The sequence below is a fragment of the Oncorhynchus clarkii genome, chromosome 5 (assembly GCF_045791955.1).
Source record: "Oncorhynchus clarkii lewisi isolate Uvic-CL-2024 chromosome 5, UVic_Ocla_1.0, whole genome shotgun sequence".
NCBI lineage: Eukaryota > Metazoa > Chordata > Actinopteri > Salmoniformes > Salmonidae > Oncorhynchus > Oncorhynchus clarkii.
The window spans coordinates 37,917,030-37,935,708 of record NC_092151.1 but is presented as its reverse complement, the minus strand read 5'-3'; the positions used below and the strand labels follow the sequence as shown (position 1 = coordinate 37,935,708).

Here is an 18,679-nt window from a genome sequence, read left to right as displayed (position 1 = left end):
AAAAATGACTTTCAGAACAGGGCAGCACGGCTGGCCCTTGGATGTACACAGAGAGCTAATATGAATAATATGCATGTCAATCTCTCCTGGCTGAAAGTGGAGGAGAGATTGACTTCATCACTCCTTTTATTTATGAGAGGTATTGACATGTTGAATGCACCGAGCTGTCTGTCTAAACTACTGGCACACAGCTCGGACACCCTTGCCTACCCCACAAGACATGCCACAAGCGGTCTCTTCACAGTACCCAAGTCCAGAACAGACTATGGGAGGCACACAGTACTACATAGAGCAATGACTACATGGAACTCTATTCCACATCAAGTAAATCATGCCAGCAGTAAAATTAGATTAGAAAAAAAAAGATTAAAAAAACACCTTATGGAACAGCGGGGACTGTGAAGCAACACAAACATTGGCGCACACACACACACACACACACACAATACATACACATGGATTTAGTACTGTAGATATGTGGTAGTGGTGGAGTAGGGGCCTGAGGGCACACAGTGTGTTGTGAAATCTGTGAATGTATTGTAAATGTTCTCAAATTATACAAACTGCCTTCATTTTGCTCGACCCCAGGAAGAATAGCTGCTGCTTTGGCAGTGGCTAATGGGGATCCATAATAAATACAAAATACTGTGTCATCCCAGCTGAGAGAGTAGTAAGATGATACACAGAGTGGAAGGGGGTAAGATAACTGAACAGTAGGGGTGTAACGAAACACGTATTTATTTAGACCTCGGTTCGGTCCAAACTGTGAACCCAAATGAATACATATGAGTAGAAGAAAAACATTTCAGGCTATTCCGTTAAAACAACTAGAGCCTATGCGCATGTTGTAATCAAAATTCTCATCTTAATTGCCGCACTTCAAATGATCCTTTTAGCCGTGTGTGGCACAGACGCTAGGAGATATCAAATCAATGGAAGACAGAATTAAAATGACGCAATTAATAGTTAAAAGGGGAAGGATATGCTACAACAACCAAGAGCCAACAGGTAGAGTTGTTGTTATTTGTAACTGTCAGACAGGGGGAAAGCGCATGCAGCCTCAATTAGCCTCGCGAGCTAGCTTAGCTAACTAACTTCTCTCGGTTTGATGCAGTCAAGACAGGTACTACCAAAGACAGTATGACGATAGGCAGAAGCTGCTTCTCCAATAGAGATTCCTGATCACACTTGTAGGCGATCTCATGGCGACGCTGGCTAGCTAAGCTCATGCGCAGAAACACGTCATCGGGTCTAACATGTTCAACTACTTGACATTGGCTCAAATCTAGGTTGTGCCTTTAGATTGAGAGAAAATTAACATCTAAGGAAGAATTTCCCCCTTTTGTCATTGACTTCTCAAACCCCGGCCTGGTCTGCTTGTTCTGTTTCGCAAGCATTGCCGGATGTCTCGCAATGTTGCGCCTCTGAGGTATGAGGATTCTGTGTTATGCACTATAGCCCGTTACCATATATGTGATTGAATATTATCTGCTGTTGGCTTGTGTGGATGTATGTATGTGTTATGCAACATAGCTGACTTGAAACATTGTTAACAGTTTCAGGGTCATGGGCCTTTCTCATGATGGAAAAATACAGAATAACATGAAGACAGGAACTGTGCAATGAGTTGGGGGGGGGCACATTCAGAACGTAGTGTTGCGAGAACAAACGGTCTTTTGTTAGATAACAGGAGCCAGGTGCGAGATAACGGTATCGAGCATGAGCGCAGAGATATTCTTCACAGCAACAGTTACATCTATCAACTGGAGCGCCTGGGGGCCGGGACCAGCTCTACGCCAACAATCAACGATAGGCTGGGTGAGTCTAAACCACGCCCAGTCTCTACCGGCTCGGAAGCAGGAACTATTTCTGTCAGAGTATATTTATAATATCTTTGTCAAGAACAAGTCAGTTCTCTGTTTTCCCTGCGATGTGGGACAGAGAGCCCGTATATACGAAAATTGCATCTACCACTTATTGCTTAGCTAATAAAAATACATAGTATACAATCGGTGACTCAATGTCATATTTATCCTGATACCAGATTCGAATTGACGCAACCCTAACAGAGGTTAGAAACTCTGTATACTACGTTGGATGACAAATAACCTAGCTATGGCAAGCTAGAAGTTTACTAGCGTGAGTCACCTTGGTTGGTTGCCTTCTCTCTCTCAGTCTCTCCCTCCATCCTGCTTGCTCCCTGTGTCACTCGCTCACAGTACACACACCGCATAGCCCCTCAACCTCAATCTCCTCTCCCTTGCGTTTTATCAGCTTTAGTTAATAAAGTAGCTTAATTGACCTTTCTGTTGCTTCCCTCACTCGGACCGGGTCTGCATCCAACAAGGTCTATACGGAATGGGATTAGCTGTCCTCGGGTCTGCTTGTAACGGGTATCTATAGCCTATATAGAGACCTGGGGTGGGTAAGCCGCAGGTCCATTTTGGAAGGGGTCCAACATTTTGGACCCATGAAGACCTCTACCCACTCTATATAAGCAAACCCAAGCCCAAGTTGTCAATTAATTGACCTGTTGCGCTTACTACAGATAGATGGACCTCCAGGGCCACATTCAGTTGCCAAGCGTTGCAGATAGAAATGCCATGAATAGAGCTGATGTGATTCCTTATTCTATATGTCAGAAAGGCATGTTTGTTCTAGACTGACTGTTTCTATCTGAACATTCCAAAACATTGCGTCCTGCTGAGTGGGAGATGAGAAGGACCGTGCTACAGACGTGCCCCCTTTATGAGAGTGTCTACAAAGTTTTTATACCTGATTGTGCGCTCATCAGGCATTATATGGTTCATGATCTATTCCTGGGTTAGTTTAGCATATTTTTCCAAATGATCAAAAATGAAGTACGTCAATTTATTTTCCCGCTGTACTGAAACGAACCGTGACCCCAAAACCGCAATAAGTACCGAACAGTGGGTTTGGTGAACAGTTACACCCCTACTGAAAAGGATAGAAAAATAAACTTTAAATAAGAAACATTTTTAATTGGACAAGCATTTTGGCAAATGTCTGCATGCACATGATCAAAGATCATGTCAGTCTACTTCACATCTAAAAATTATCAGACATTGTGAAGCAGAGCATTGTGGGCCGTGTCTGACCTCCAGAGACGCAGCGCCGGGCGATCTCCCAGAGGATGAGGCCGAAGCTGTACATGTCGGCCATGATGTAGGACTGAAAGTGTTTCCTGTTCAGACTCTCGTCCAGCACCTCTGGGGGCATATAGCGCTTTGTGCCCACCCTGGTGTTGGGTGGGATGTCCACCTCGTTGGTGTCACTGAGAGAGGCAGGAGTAGGGAGAGAAATACCACATCTTTTCATCAACATTGCACCACTAAAACAACACAGTCTTTGCATTTCTGGAATGATGCTGATTTTTACCGGAGTGAAAAGTATAGAAACATAACAAAGTAGAACAAATCTGCTCTATAAAGATGTTTCGTTATCTCTACATTCATGACCTGATGTATGTCAGATGTCCCTTTCCTGTCCTACCTGATGAATTTGACGGCAAGACCCAGGTCTGCGATGCAGCAGGCCCCATTCTTCTTCACCAGGATGTTCTTGCTCTTCAGGTCTCTGTGGGCGATGGCCGGCTTGCCCTGGGTGCCAAAGATCTCTGTGTGGAGGTGACAGAGGCCTGAGACTGAGGAGTAGGCCAGCCGCAGCATGGCCTTGATGTCTAACGTGGTGGACTTGAGGTAGTCGTACAAAGAGCCACTCTCATGGTAGTCTGTGATCAGATAGAGCTGGGTCCACGAGCCTGTTCCCTTGATGTCCGCTGCTATGAAGCCTGGGTAGGGAGGAGACGGGGGGACGGGGGGGGGGGGGGGGGGGAGATCTTTGAGGAGATGCAAAGGGCTCGATTCAATCTGTAGCGTGGAATATCTGCGTTGTAATGTGTTTGACATTTAAAGGTAACTTCCGGTTGAGCCGACAAACACAGCGTTTACTGTGAACACGGTATCGTTGCCTTTAAATGTAAATCCCGCTACAATGCAGATCTCCCGGCTACGGATTGAATCAAGCCAAAAGACACACACATGTAGAGATGCACACAAGGAAGCGCACACACACAGGCGCACACACACACACACACACACACACACCCAACTCTCTGTCCTTACCCAGTATGTTCTCGTGTCTCATGAGGACAGTTTGGTAGATCTCTGTCTCTCTGAACCAGCTGGCCTCCTCGGTGGTGAAGAACACTTTGACAGCTACTCTCTCTCCTCTCCAGCGACCCATCCACACCTCCCCGTAGCGGCCCTTACCTATCTGCTTCACCATCTGAATCTGCTTGGCTATGGTGCGCTGCACCTGAGCACAGGAAAACACCCACACACCGTTGTCAGCGTCAATAAAATAATAATCGTCGTCAACAACTAAAGTGAACATTGTAATTGTCAAGATCACAATATCCTAATATCATAATCCTGATTTCTGCATCTAATTCAACATAACAAACCCACATCATAATCCTGATTTCTGCCTCAAATTTAACATAACTAACCCACATCATAATTCTGATTTCTGCATCTAATTCAACTTAACTAACCCACATCATAATCCTGATTTCTGCATCTCATTCAACATAACTAACCCCCATCATAATCACGATTTATGCATCTAATTCAACATAACTAACCCACTGAGAGAGTACCACTGTATTGCTGGACTGATTTTGCCATTGGTTGCTGATGTGTGTGATGTGCAGTGTTGAGCGCTCACCAGCAGGGGGAGTCCTGATCCTGATCCAGAGCTCTGGGACTGTTCTATCAGGTCCTTCAGAGACTCTCCAGGGGGAATGTAAGTCTCATCCTGCTCCAGACCAATACTGTAGTGAGGCCGGGACTCCTGACGCTTATATCTGGAAGAGACACATTGGTAAAGCCCTTAGTAATGCTACTAAGGGCTTTATCCTTCTTCTTACATTGGTCTATGTTACCAATCTCCTCAGTGTGTGAGTCGGAGTCCAAGTCCATGTGTGTTTTCTCACCTGAAGTAACAGAAGACGATGATGAGCGCCAGGATGATGCTGCAGACTGTGACAGAGATGAAGAGAGCCATGTGGTGGATACTGCTGTCCACGTAATCTACAGGAGAGAGAGAGAGAGAGCGAGAGAGAGAGAGAGGAGAAGAGAGGAAAAGAGAGAGAAAGAAGTGAGTCAGAGAGAGAGAGAAAGGACAGAGAGAGAGAGAGAGAGAGAGAGAGTGAGAGAGAGAGAGAGAGAGCGAGAGAAAGAAGAGAGTCAGAGAGAGAGAGAGAGAGAGAGAGAGAGAGAGAGAAGAGAAAGTCAGTCAGTTCACACATCCACAGAGCCAAACCTAACACTGGGGGTCAACTCAACAGTACCAGTTCCTCCATTCATCTGTTTATAACAGTTTAATTCCAAACCCTGCCAAATCTCAGAGATGGGGACAAACTCTTATTTTCCACTCTCCTCCCCCACATCCCCCCTTCTCTTGTTCCTCTTTCCCCCTTCTCCCCCTCTCAGTGTGTGATCGATCATATCCTCTTCCTGAAAAAAACAGATTGGGTGTCACACTGACATCGCCACGGCAACCCCTGAGGCCCAAAGCTGCTCTGGGACTCTAGCCTTTCTGCCAGCCTCCTGTCAATCATTTACACACACACACACGCACGCATACATACACATACACTTGAAGATAGACACACGCACGCATACATACACTTGAAGATAGACACACGCGGAAATTATATCACTGTATAATTTGCCGCGTTTGACAAATCAATTTGTCTTTGACTAATTTCTTTGATAGACGTAATGCACCACACACACACACACACACACACACACACACACACACACACACACACACACACACACACACACACACACACACACACACACACACACACACACAGTGTTGGTGTCTAGCTAGAAGAGTGACAGATGGACAGATATCTCAGATCCGTAGCAGCGCAGGAAACACAAGCAGGCCCTGGGGAGAGGCTGTCCTTTTCATTAGAGGGTGAGAGAACAAGCCAAGCCTGCCAGCTCCATTTCACCTGCCTCCCACTGTCTTCCTTCCAGCCTTCCCCTGTCTTCCCCCTGAGCAGCAAGTGCCACTCCAGCCAGCACTATACACTGTGGTTTGTAACAGTTTAAACTGTCACTACCCATCACACCCAAGTGCAGGTTGAGGGAGCCCACTCTGAAAGCCTCTTCCGCACAAGAGGACAGAGATTCCCTGTGTTGACTGGGTGGAATTCACTGTGTGTGACTGAGTGTGTCTCTTACCAGGGGCCCTCGGTGGTGGTAAAGTAGGATACAGGTCTTTATTGCAGAAGTCCTGGTCTGTACAGCACTCTAGAGCCCTCCTCTGACGGGCATTCCCTGTGTCCTGTTGTGACCCACCATAAACACACGGTTACATCTACACAACTCTAATTACTAGACAACAGTTTGAAGGACTGCAGATGCACAATCTTTATTTGTTCACTATTTTGTGGCTGGGAATGTTCCTGCACAGCAGGAAATGCAAACTTGTCGTGAACTAGAGGTTTAAAAAAGGATTCTACAATTTGTAATTTCCGCCTTCCGACTTGATTTGCCCTAACAAATACCTATATATAATCCACATAATTATTTACATTTCCTGTTGCTGCAGGACCATTTTCCTGCTGTTGCAAACTGGCTCAAATGAAGATACTACATCTGCATAGGGTATTTACAATGTTGCTTGTTGATGGCGAGACAAGGCTGGCCTAACACATTGCTCATTGTAGAGGTAGTATAGTTTAGGTCTGATTTGAAGAGATTCCTTTGAGAAGTGTAGTGAGTCATAGAGAGATGATAAGGACTTTACAAGAGCTTATAAAGCTGCTTCAACTGCACTTCTACAGTGGCTGCCTGCACTTGACGGCGTTCACATACACACACCGCACACACACTGCAGACTTACCCTGCACTGAAACTCCGAACCCACCAGCCCCAGACACCCAGAGGTCAGCACAGGGAGACTTCCTTCTTCATCTTCCACCATGGTGAAACAATAACCATCAGTCCTGAAGAGATACCGTGATCATCAACATCTGTGCCCCTTCCACTGTCAAACTTCCAACATAATATATTCATCATGACTAAAAATTCACAGTGCTGAGAAGGTTGTATCGGCAACCACAATCACATGTAATAAACACAACTAGACGTGGATGGAGACAGTGGGCATGAATCTGTCTGTAATTATGCTTGTAATTCAATACCTCATCACTGTCTGAGTTCATATGTTCCACAGTGGCTGTGGCACAGACACCAGTGTATTTTCTGTTCACGGAATTAGAGTTTTACAGGATAGTGACCGATATGAGGAATTGCCTCTGCTGTGTACTAATTAATGCAAGCTAATTACACATTAGATATTAGACACAGTGGATTCTAAGATGGTCTGAAAAAGACGTTGACCGTGTCAACAGGGTTGTAATTTTGTGGAATGTGCGCGCGTCTGTGCGTGTGCCTCTGTGCGTGCGCCTCTGTGCGTGCGCCTCTGTGCGTGTGTCTCTGTGCGGTCGTGTGAATCATACCTGCAGGTATTGTTGGTCGAGTCTTCAGGACAGTGGTGGTAACAGTGGCACCAGAGGATCCTCTGTGTTGGAGCCGGGGCTGTACTCCCACCGTTTTCCCACCTTCTGTCTGACCGGTCTCTCCCAGGGCTCCTCAGTAACATGGTGTCCAACACGTTGGCTACAGGGACACGGAGAGGACAGAGCAGGTTTATTAGTCCCAGGACCAGGACAGACCAAACACAGTTATATCACAGAGAGAGGACAGAGCAGGTTTATTAGTCCCAGGACAGACCAAACACAGTTATATCACAGAGAGAGGACAGAGCAGGTTTATTAGTCCCAGGACCAGGACAGACCAAACACAGTTATATCACAGAGAGAAGACAGAGCAGGTTTATTAGTCCCAGGACCAGGACAGACCAAACACAGTTATATCACAGAGAGAGGACAGAGCAGGTTTATTAGTCCCAGGACAGACCAAACACAGTTATATCACAGAGAGAGGACAGAGCAGGTTTATTAGTCCCAGGACCAGGACAGACCAAACACAGTTATATCACAGAGAGAGGACAGAGCAGGTTTATTAGTCCCAGGACAGACCAAACACAGTTATATCACAGAGAGAAGACAGAGCAGGTTTATTAGTCCCAGGACCAGGACAGACCAAACACAGTTATATCACAGAGAGAGGACAGAGCAGGTTTATTAGTCCCAGGACCAGGACAGACCAAACACAGTTATATCACAGAGAGAGGACAGAGCAGGTTTATTAGTCCCAGGACCAGGACAGACCAAACACAGTTATATCACAGAGAGAGGACAGAGCAGGTTTATTAGTCCCAGGACAGACCAAACACAGTTATATCACAGAGAGAGGACAGAGCAGGTTTATTAGTCCCAGGACAGACCAAACACAGTTATATGACAGAGAGAGGACAGAGCAGGTTTATTAGTCCCAGGACAGACCAAACACAGTTATATGGACACTGTGTCATTCAAACGGCTGCACATACCTTGTAGTTAAACTTAAGTGCATACATAACTGAGGTAAATTCAAATTAAATCAAAGCTAGCAAAGTGACATTTTCTCCACTCTTCAACTCCCTCTTTCCAGACATGCTTGAAAAATCTAAATGCCTTGGCAACGTCACCATAGTAACGTAGCCACAGAAACGGTGACCGTGTCTGGTGAAAGCTACCCTTCTGTTCTGTTCTGGCCTCAACTCAATGTACCTGCCTGAGACTGGAACAACACTGGTACACTTAATACCCTCACAAGAAAGAGCTTTTTGTGCTCAGTGTGTGTGTGTGTGTGTGTGTGTGTGTGTGTGTGTGTGTGTGTGTGTGTGTGTGTGTGTGTGTGTGTGTGTGTGTGTGTGTGTGTGTGTGTGTGACAGGTGCGTGTGTGTGCATGCAAGTTAGTGTGTGTGTGTGTGTGTGTGTGTGTGTGTGTGTGTGTGTGTGTGTGTGTGTGTGTGTGTGTGTGTGTGTGTGTGTGCATGCATGCAAGTTAGTGTGTGTGTGTGTGTGTGTGTGTGTGTGTGTGTGTGTGTGTGTGTGTGTGTGTGTGTGTGTGTGTGTGTGTGTGTGTGTGTGTGTGGTAGTCTCGACAGCAGTTCTGGAACGAGTGTGTGGCATGTCGTTTTAATATCCAAGGCCATATATCTCACCCTGGTTTTGGCAGAGCAGCCCAACAGAACCCTCGTGGCTACACGTTTGTGTGCCTCGATATTTTGGGAGTATGTGTGTTTACGATGTTATAAAGCCCTCCAAAGAATACTCATACTTCACTGTCAGTCGGAGCAGTATCTCCTATACATGAATGAATACAAACCAAAACAGCTCTAAGAATGATCGGTGGATACGTGTAAATATGTTGTTGGAGACCACCTCATTAAGTTGGTATTGTATATACCAGCTCTGTTTTGGTACACCTTCCCAGTCCCAACCATCCTGCCTCAGAGAGAGACACTGTGAAAGGACAGTGTTACTGTGGGTTAGCCAGAAGAGACCAGCTATGCCCTCACACGTGTTTCATTCCCACTACAATAACAGCTCAGGGCAGGCTCAACCACAGAGCAAAACAAGGTTCTGCTCATATACTTTACTAGAAAAACTGGGTGCTCGTGTTACCAGCACACTTCGCCTTTTCCACCTTCTAGCCTTTCACCCATAGAGCCTGCTTCACCAGAGAGAGGAAGGAAGAGGGCTCAGCGCTCAGAGCACCTTGACTAGTGACTATGGCAACCTTGAGAGAAGCAGTCATAAGTCTATATTATACTATGTTAAAGAGATTCTGCAGTACTTTTGTATACTTATTACTAAGCCAGTAGTTCTGAAAGTAGCACTCATGAGCCAAAAGTGGTCCCTGGAAATTGCGTACTACGTCATGTCATCGCTCGATCTCTCCCTCTGCTGTGTACACTGAGCCGTGGGCCCGTCCTGCAGCCTCATTGGGTAACGCTGATCATTACACAGGTGCACCTTGTGCTTGGACAATAAAAGGCCACAGTTTTGTCATCCGGCTTCCTCACCTGCTGGGTCATCTGGGGGGCTGGCTCCCCAGTGTGTGGCCCTACACCCTCCAAGGCCCACCCATGGCTGCACCCCTGCCAAGTCATGGGAAATACATAAATGAGGGCCTAATTAATCTATTTCAATTGACTGATTTCCTGATTTGAACTGCAACTCAGTAAAATATTTGAAACTGTTGCATTTCCATTTTTGTATTCAGTATATAAACTACACATTGACACATCCAGCCCAAAGCAGGAGGTTTAACAATGACTTTCTTAGTCACCAAAGTGCCGGAGCATGTCTTTAAAACAGTGTCATACGAGTGACAATAAACACAAAGATGTCATGACAGATAACAACACAGAGCAAGCAGACATTCTGCAGGCTATGCTCTATAATAAGCGCAGCATCATTGTACTACTGTAAACCACTGCAATGACGAACCGAGACTTAAATGGTCCCTGTTTGTGCTCCGTGGCAATGCTATTAGGAGGAGCAGTGAACTTCGGTCAACCAGGACATTCAACACCACAGATCCCAAACCCACACCCCCACTCCAGCCAGCCATACAGTAATACACGTGTATTTACTTGCACTGAGGTAAATATTGTCTTCCGCACCACCTTCACCCTGAAAGTGTTAACAGAACAGGTCAGACCAGTGTGTTTTTATACAGCTGCATATACACACATCTAATCAACCCACTAGTGTTTTGATGGCGAGAAATGTCCAGTTTCATGTGCCAGTATTATAGTCTTGGGGTCCGCTTCGCATCCCGAGTAGATACCTGACAGAGGTGGACCCAAACAAATCCAAGACAGTGGAACTTTACTCAACACTTCTATAGAAACTTTAAATCCTACTGAACTCTATTATCAGACAGCCCACTACTCAATACAGTAAGTACTGTACAGCTGGACCACTGGACCCTTGTGGCAAGAGAGCTAATCAGATGAGAGAGCAGGGCAATATGGGAGGAGATTGATTAGTTAGTGTCTGTCTGGATGGAGGATCCGGGTGAATCTCTCTCTCCCCCTGTCCCCCTCTCCCCCTCTCGCTCTGTGTGTGTAAAAAGACACAGATAGTCACAGTTTGCTACACAGATAGTCCAGGGGTAATCAGTCTGGTAACTACTAGGCTACGTCTAACCAACACACTCAGTCAGTTCATCAAGTCAGAACTGGAGGTGTACAGCCCTGGTACGGTATGTCGCAAGGACTAACTGTAACCGTTGAGAACAGCTTGTAAGTGTTCCAAAGTGTGTGTGTGTGTGTGTGTGTGTGTGTGTGTGTGTGTGTGTGTGTGTGTGTGTGTGTGTGTGTGTGTGTGTGTGTGTGTGTGTGTGTGTGTGTGTGTGTGTGTGTGTGTGTATGTGTTTGTGTGTGTGTGAGAGAGAGAGAGAGAGAGAGAGAGAGAGAGATTAATGAGTGCTGCCGAGTCAGAAGAGAGCAGAGCAGACACAACCAGTCAGTGTGTTCCTTTAAGAGCAGCACACTCCGTCCACTCTAATCTAACCACCCTGACAGAGGAGGGGTCCGGGCCCATGGCTGCACTGACTATCACACATTCCTTCTCGTGTGTATCTGTTGTGCAAATGTGGAAAAACACACACGTTTTACGAGTTTATCAGTGGCGTGATTCTGTCCAGATCGTTTAAAAACAAAAATAGAAACTCACATAAAGGCAGAACAGAGGGAACAGAATGGACAGACTCCTTTTTTCCACTGCAGCAGGCCAGCTACAGGAAAGCTCCATCCTTCCAAGTCACTGTTGTCATTTTTCTTGTGAGGGAAAGAGAATCCCCCTTTGGAGGTAAACAGAGAAAATCCCAGACCCCGGGGCCAGAGGCATGGTGTAAATCCACAGGCTGGGAGAGCTGCTTAGTCTCTCACTAAGATCCATTAAAACACACACTACCTCTCTCCATGTAGAGTCAACTTCTCTCTAACTCCCCTCTCCTAATGGACTCACAGAGTGATGCAGGGCTGCTGTTAATTCGGGGAGGGAGAAATAGAAGAGGGTCTATGCCAACCCCTGGTCCTCTAACCCCTAAGCAGCCTTTCTGCCCTTGGGGAGACGAGGTTCCCTCTTTGATCAGACCCGTGGCCTGGCATTGGGCTCATACAGGCCTGGCCCCTGATATAGTTTGTTTTTAGAGGCCAACACATAGCATATGGGGTGTAGACACAGGATGGGGGAGACTCCATATCTGTTACATGATTCCTGTTTAATACACACTCCTCTAACAAAAAGATTGATTCTATATCTATCTATTTTCACTCATGTTTATAGTATTGAAATGCGTAGCGCGTAAAAATTGTCTGTCCTCGGTTGCAACATTCACTAACCAGTTCCAAACTGCCTCTGGAAGCACAATAGCGGTTTCGTCGGGAGCTTCATGAAATGGGTTTCTATGGCCGAGCAGCCGCACACAAGCCTAAGATCATAATGCGCAACGCCAAGCGTCGGCTGGATTGGACTCAGTGGAAGCAGTGGAAACGTGTTCTCTGGAGTGATGAATCACGCTTTACCATCTGGCAGTCTGACGGACACATCTGGGTTTGGTGGATGCCAGGAGAAAGCATATATCAGCATACACATCACGGACAAACTGAAATAGTCCACCCACACAGACAGCGTGGTGAAGAAGGCGCAACAACCTCAGGAGGCTGAAGAAATTTGGCTTGTCACCAAAAACACTCACAAACTTTTACAGATGCACAATCGAGAGCATCCTGTCGGGCTGTATAACGGCCTGGTACGGCAACTGCTCCACCCACAACCGCAAGGCTCTCCAGAGGGGAGTCAGGTCTGCTCAACGCATCACCGGGAACAAACTACCTGCCCTCCAGGACACCTACACCACCCGATGTCACAGGGAGGCCAAAAGGATCAAGGACATCAACCACCCGAGCCACTGCCTGTTCACCCCGCTATCATCCAGAAGGCGAGGTCAGTACAGGTGCATCAAAGCAGGGACCAAGAGATTGAAAAACAGCTTCTATCTCAAGGCCATCAGCTGCTGCCAACATACTGACTCAAGTCTCTAGCCACTTTAATAATACAAAATTGGATGTAAGAAATGTATCACTAGTCATTTTAAACAATGCCACTTTATATAATGTTTACATACCCTACATTACTAATCTCATATGTATATACTGTACTCTATACCATCGACTGCATCTTGCCTATGCCGTTCGGCCATCGCTCATCCATATATTTATATGTACATATTCTTATTAATTAATTTACACTTGTGTGTATAAGGTAGTTGTGAAATTGTTAGATATTACTGCATGGTCGGAACTAGAAGCACAAGCATTTCGCTACACCCACATTAACATCTGCTAACCACGTGTATGTGACCAATACATTTGATTTGATTTGATTTCAATGTAACCGTTTAGTCATGGTAATTAGGCTTCTCCAAGCTCTGATGCTGCTGATGGTCATTAGTAGCCTACCAAACCTGGTACTCAGCACTCTACCTTTAATCACTCTGACATCAATGGAAATGTAATGGAAAATCTAATCAAACACTTAATGAGAGCCCATGAGCTTATGTTGCACAACATTTCTATAGGTTATGCAATTGTGTGAGAAAACAGTTTTGATGGCCTCTATTAAAAAGAGAACGATCCCATCATATTATCACTTGTGAATGATGCCCAGCTTAAGGCAAGAAACAGCGCATGCTTTTCCCCCCGACTTAACCTCTTGGATCTCTAGGGGCGCTATTTCATTTTTGGATAAAAAACGTTCCCGTTTTAAGCGCAATATTTTGTCACGAAAAGATGCTCGACTATGCATATTATTGACCGTTTTGGAAAGAAAACACTCTGAAGTTTCAGAATCTGCAAAGATATTGTCTGTAAGTGCCCCATAACTCATTCTACAGGCGAAACCAAGATGATACGTCAACCAGGAAATGAGCAGAATCTCTGAAGCTCTGTTTTCCATTGCCTCCTTATATGGCTGTGATTGCGCAAGGAATGAGCCTACACTTTCTGTCGTTTCCCCAAGGCGTTTGCAGCATTGTGACGTATTTGTAGGCATATCATTGGAAGATTGACCATAAGAGACTACATTTTCCAAGTGTCCGCCTGGTGTCCCTGCGTCGAAATTGGAGCGTAAAGCCAGGTGCAATTATTTTTCCATTTGAGAGCAAGGAGAAACCAGGCTTCCACGAAGGATATATCATCGAGATATGTGGAAAAACACCTTGAGGATTGATTCTAAACCACGTTTGCCATGTTTCAGTCGATATTATGGAGTTAATTTGGAAAAAAGTTCGCGTTTTGAGGGCTGAATTTTCGTTTTTTTTTCTTTTTTTTTTTTTTTTTTTCTTTTGGTAGCCAAATGTGATGTACAAAACGGAGCTATTTCTAATACACAAGGAATCTTTTTGGAAAAACTGAGCATCTGCTATCTAACTGAGAGTCTCCTCATTGAAAACATCAGAAGTTCTTCAAAGGTAAGTTATTTTATTTGAAGGCTTTACTTGTTTTTGTGATAGTTGCCTGCTAAATGCTAACACTAATGCTAACGCTAAATGCTACGCTAGCTAGCTACTGTTACACAAATGATTGTTTTCCTATGGTTGAAAAGCATATTTTGAAAATCTGAGATGACAGTGTTGTTAACAAAAGGCTAAGCTTGAGAGATAGCATATTTATTTCATTTCATTTGCGATTTTCATGAATAGTTAACGTTGCGTTATGGTAATGAGCTTAGGTCTATAAATAGAATCCCGGATCCGGGTTTGGTCGTCGCAACAGGTTAAATTATAGTCACACACCTCATGAAGCCCTTACGCATTTATGGTTTTTATTTTTAAAATTGTTTATTTTAAATTTTTATTATTATTATTTTTTTACCCCCTTTTCTCCCCAATTTCGTGGTATCCAATTGTTAGTAATTACTATCTTATCTCATCGCTACAACTCCCGTACCGGCTCAGGAGAGACGAAGATCGAAAGCCATGCGTCCTCCGAAACACAACCCAACCAAGCCGCACTGCTTCTTAACACAGCGCGCCTCCAACCCGGAAGCCAGCTGCACCAATGTGTCGGAGGAAACACTGTGCACCTGGCTACCTTTGTTAGCATGCATGTTAGCATGGCCCGCCACAGGAGTTGCTGGTGCGCGATGAGACAAGGATATCCCTACCGGCCAAACCCTCTAACCCTAACCCTAACCCTAACCCTAATAACTCAAAGTTAAGCATATAGGAGGACCTGTTTCATTGTTTACCGCTCAACACAGAATAGACACATGTGCGCACTACCTCAGAACGTTCTATTTTATTCAGCTATGTTCAATTGTATTCTTCATACTATAAAATAAAATAAAATAATCCCACAGAATTCTAAGCAAATCTTGTCTGCTAAATGAACTAGTGTAGCTCACAGCCATATGGCATAGACAGGTCAGGGCCTAACATTATGTCACGTTCTGACCATCGTTCGTGTGTGTTTTCCTTGTTTTAGTGTTGGTCAGGACGTGAGCTGGGTGGGCATTCTATGTTGGATGTCTTGTTTGTCTATTTCTATGTCTGGCCTGATATGGTTCTCAATCAGATGCATGTGTTAGTCATTGTCTCTGATTGGGAACCATATTTAGGTAGCCTGGGTTTCACTGTGTGTTTGTGGGTGATTGTTTCTGTCTCTGTGTTTTCACCAGATAGGGCTGTTTCGGTTTTCGTTACGTTCATTGTTTTGTAGTGTTTGTATCGATTCGTGTTTTACGTTTGTTTATTAAACATGGATCGCAATCTACACGCCGCATTTTGGTCCGACTCTCTTTCACATACAGAAAACCGTGACACATAAGGACAACTCAGAGTATGCTATTCTCTTCTTCTGAAATATAATACATTTCTTCATATCATGTTTCTTTAGACCTGTCTAAAATAAATCATGGATTTATTGTGATGGTGTAGGCTATATTACATGGATTTATTGTGATGGTGTAGGCTATATTACATGGATTTATTGTGATGGTGTAGGCTATATTACATGGATTTATTGTGATGGTGTAGGCTATATTACATGGATTTATTAAACGTTTTAAAATGTAGATGTTTCAAAGGTCTGTATCGGTGGCTTGTAGGCTGTGTGCGAAAGCCAGGAGATGCTAAATGTGCTTATGTTAATTAACGGTAAATTACCGTGAGACCAGGAGTTATTTGCTTAACAATCACCGGCTGACGAAATGTCATGACCGTCACAGCCCTAGGAAGGGCACCTGTATCTTTAGTGACTGGGTGTAGTGATACACCATCCAAAGTGTAATTAATAACTTCACCATGCTCAAAGGGATATTTAATGTCTGCTTTTTGTTTTACCCATCTACCAGTAGGTGCCCTTCTTTGCAAGGCATTGGAAAACCTCCCTGGTCTTTGTGGTTGAATCTGCGTTTGAAATTCACTGCTTGACTGAGGGACCTAAAATATAATTGTATGTGTGGGGTACAGATATGAGGTAGTCATTAAAAAATGATCTTAAACACTAATAATATTATAAACACTATGAACACTATAAGAATGGAGCCGGAGAGGATGGCTGACGTTTTATGTGCTCCTAACCAACTTATGGACGAAAATAACTTCTAGACATCAGAACAGCGATTACTCACCTCGAACTGGTATAAGTTTTTTCCTTTAACGAGTCCGACGAGAGGGATGTACTGCTTTCTCGGGAACAGGCTCAAAACCCCATCACTTGCGTGAAGAAAAGACGGAGAAAAAAGGGTCGGAGGTCGGTCTGCCTAAAGAGAATTCATAGTAAACTCCCACTACCATCCGCTCTATTGGCCAACGTGCAATCATTGGAAAATAAAATCTATGACCTATGATCAAGATGATCCTACCAACTGGACATTAAAAACTGTAATGTCTTATGTTTCACCAAGTCGTGGCTGAACGATAACGCAGATGATATAGAGCTGGCAGGGATGTTCCACGCACCGGCAGAACAGAGAAGTTACCTCTGGTAAGACGAGGGGTGGGGGTGTGTGTCTATTTGTCAATAACATCTGGTGCGCGATGTTAGGTAGAGTATCTTATGATAAGCTGTGGATCACACTATCTACCAAGAGAGTTCTCATCTATATTATTCGTAGCTGTCTATTTACCACCACAAACCAATGCTGGCACTATGACCGCACTCAACCAACTCTATGTCTATCCAGGTTGCATCACATCCGGCCATGATTGGGAGTCCCATAGGGCGGCGCACAATTGGCCCAATGTCATCCAGGTTTGGCTGGGGTAGGCCGTCATAGACAGGTGGCTACGAAGTCTGGTAATGCGACAAACCTTTTTCAACATCTGAAGCAAAATCAGTCTTTGGAACATGCAGGAGGTTTTAGTTTGCACCACAGTGTTGATAAACGCTCTTTAAGCCCCAGCCAATCTAGGGATGTTTGCCCGAAGCAGTCACCGCTGACCGCGTTTATGCCCTACAAGCAAACATCGAACAGACAAAAGATATCACAAATGCTATTATGCATTGCATTGCATTGCTAAGGACTTTCTACCAATTAGCACAGTCGAAAAGGAAGGTTCCAAGAGGCTTATCATTTTAATTGACCCTAGGTACGTGCTCCCTGGCCGCAAAAATGGAACAATTTTCCTTAAAGTATAATTTTATGTGTAGCTCACATAATTAAAAAAATGTAACCTTTTATTTAACTAGGCAAGTCAGTTATTTTAAGAACAAAATCATATCTACAATAACGGCCTATCGGGGAACAGTGGGTCAACTGCCTTGCTCAGGGGTAGAACGGCAGACGTTTACCGTGCTAGCTCGATCTAGCAACCTTTCGGTTACTGGCCCAACAAAATATATAGATATTGTGATAATTGATTTGCCATATCGCCCAGCCCTAGTAGTGCGTACGGCCCAGTACATCACTGGGGCCAAGCTTCCTGCCATCCAGGCCTTAAGACTGCTGAACAATTAATCAAATGGCCACCGGACTATTTACATTGACACCCCCACCCCCCTCCTTGGTTTTGTTTATTGCTGTTACTCGCTGTTTATTATCTATGCATAGTCACTTCACCCTTACCTACATGTACAAATGACATCTAACCGGTACCTCCGCACACTGACTCAGTACCGGTACCCCCTGTATATAGCCTTATTATTGTTGTTTTATTGTTTGACTTTTTATCATTTTTGACTTTAGTTTATTTGGTAAATATTTTCTTAACTCTTTCTTGAACTGCGCTGTTGGTTAAGGGCTTGTCAGTAAGGATTTCACGGTAAGGTTGTATTTGGTGCATGTGACAAATAACATTTGATTTGATTTGATATTGCACACAGAGTGCAACTTATGATGTGACTTGTTTAGCCAATTTTTACTCCTGAACTAATTTAGGCTTGCCATAACAAAGGGGTTGAAAACTTATTCCCTCAATACCTTTCAGCTTTTCATTTTGAATGTATTTATTTGTAAAACATAATTCCACTGACATTATTGGGTATTGTGTGTAGGCCAGTGGCCCCCAAAAAATCTACTTTGAATCCATTTAAAATGAATGTTGTAACACAACAACATGTGGAAAAAGTCAAGGGATGTCAATACTTTCTGAAGGCTCTGTAC

The 18,679-nt window shown here is 44.5% G+C and overlaps 1 protein-coding gene across 1 annotated transcript in view; it reads right to left on the bottom strand.

The window, feature by feature from the left end:
- LOC139408779 (bone morphogenetic protein receptor type-1B-like) overlaps positions 1 to 18,679 on the bottom strand; it is a 104,724-nt gene that overhangs the window by 3,184 nt on the left and 82,861 nt on the right. The window contains exons 5-12 of the mRNA XM_071153095.1: positions 7,568 to 7,727; positions 6,949 to 7,051; positions 6,285 to 6,387; positions 5,018 to 5,114; positions 4,750 to 4,888; positions 4,146 to 4,338; positions 3,514 to 3,811; positions 3,120 to 3,295 (exon numbers count right to left, since the gene is read on the bottom strand). Coding sequence (XP_071009196.1) covers positions 3,120 to 3,295; positions 3,514 to 3,811; positions 4,146 to 4,338; positions 4,750 to 4,888; positions 5,018 to 5,114; positions 6,285 to 6,387; positions 6,949 to 7,051; positions 7,568 to 7,727 — 1,269 coding nt within the window. The remainder of the gene's footprint in view (positions 1 to 3,119; positions 3,296 to 3,513; positions 3,812 to 4,145; positions 4,339 to 4,749; positions 4,889 to 5,017; positions 5,115 to 6,284; positions 6,388 to 6,948; positions 7,052 to 7,567; positions 7,728 to 18,679) is intronic.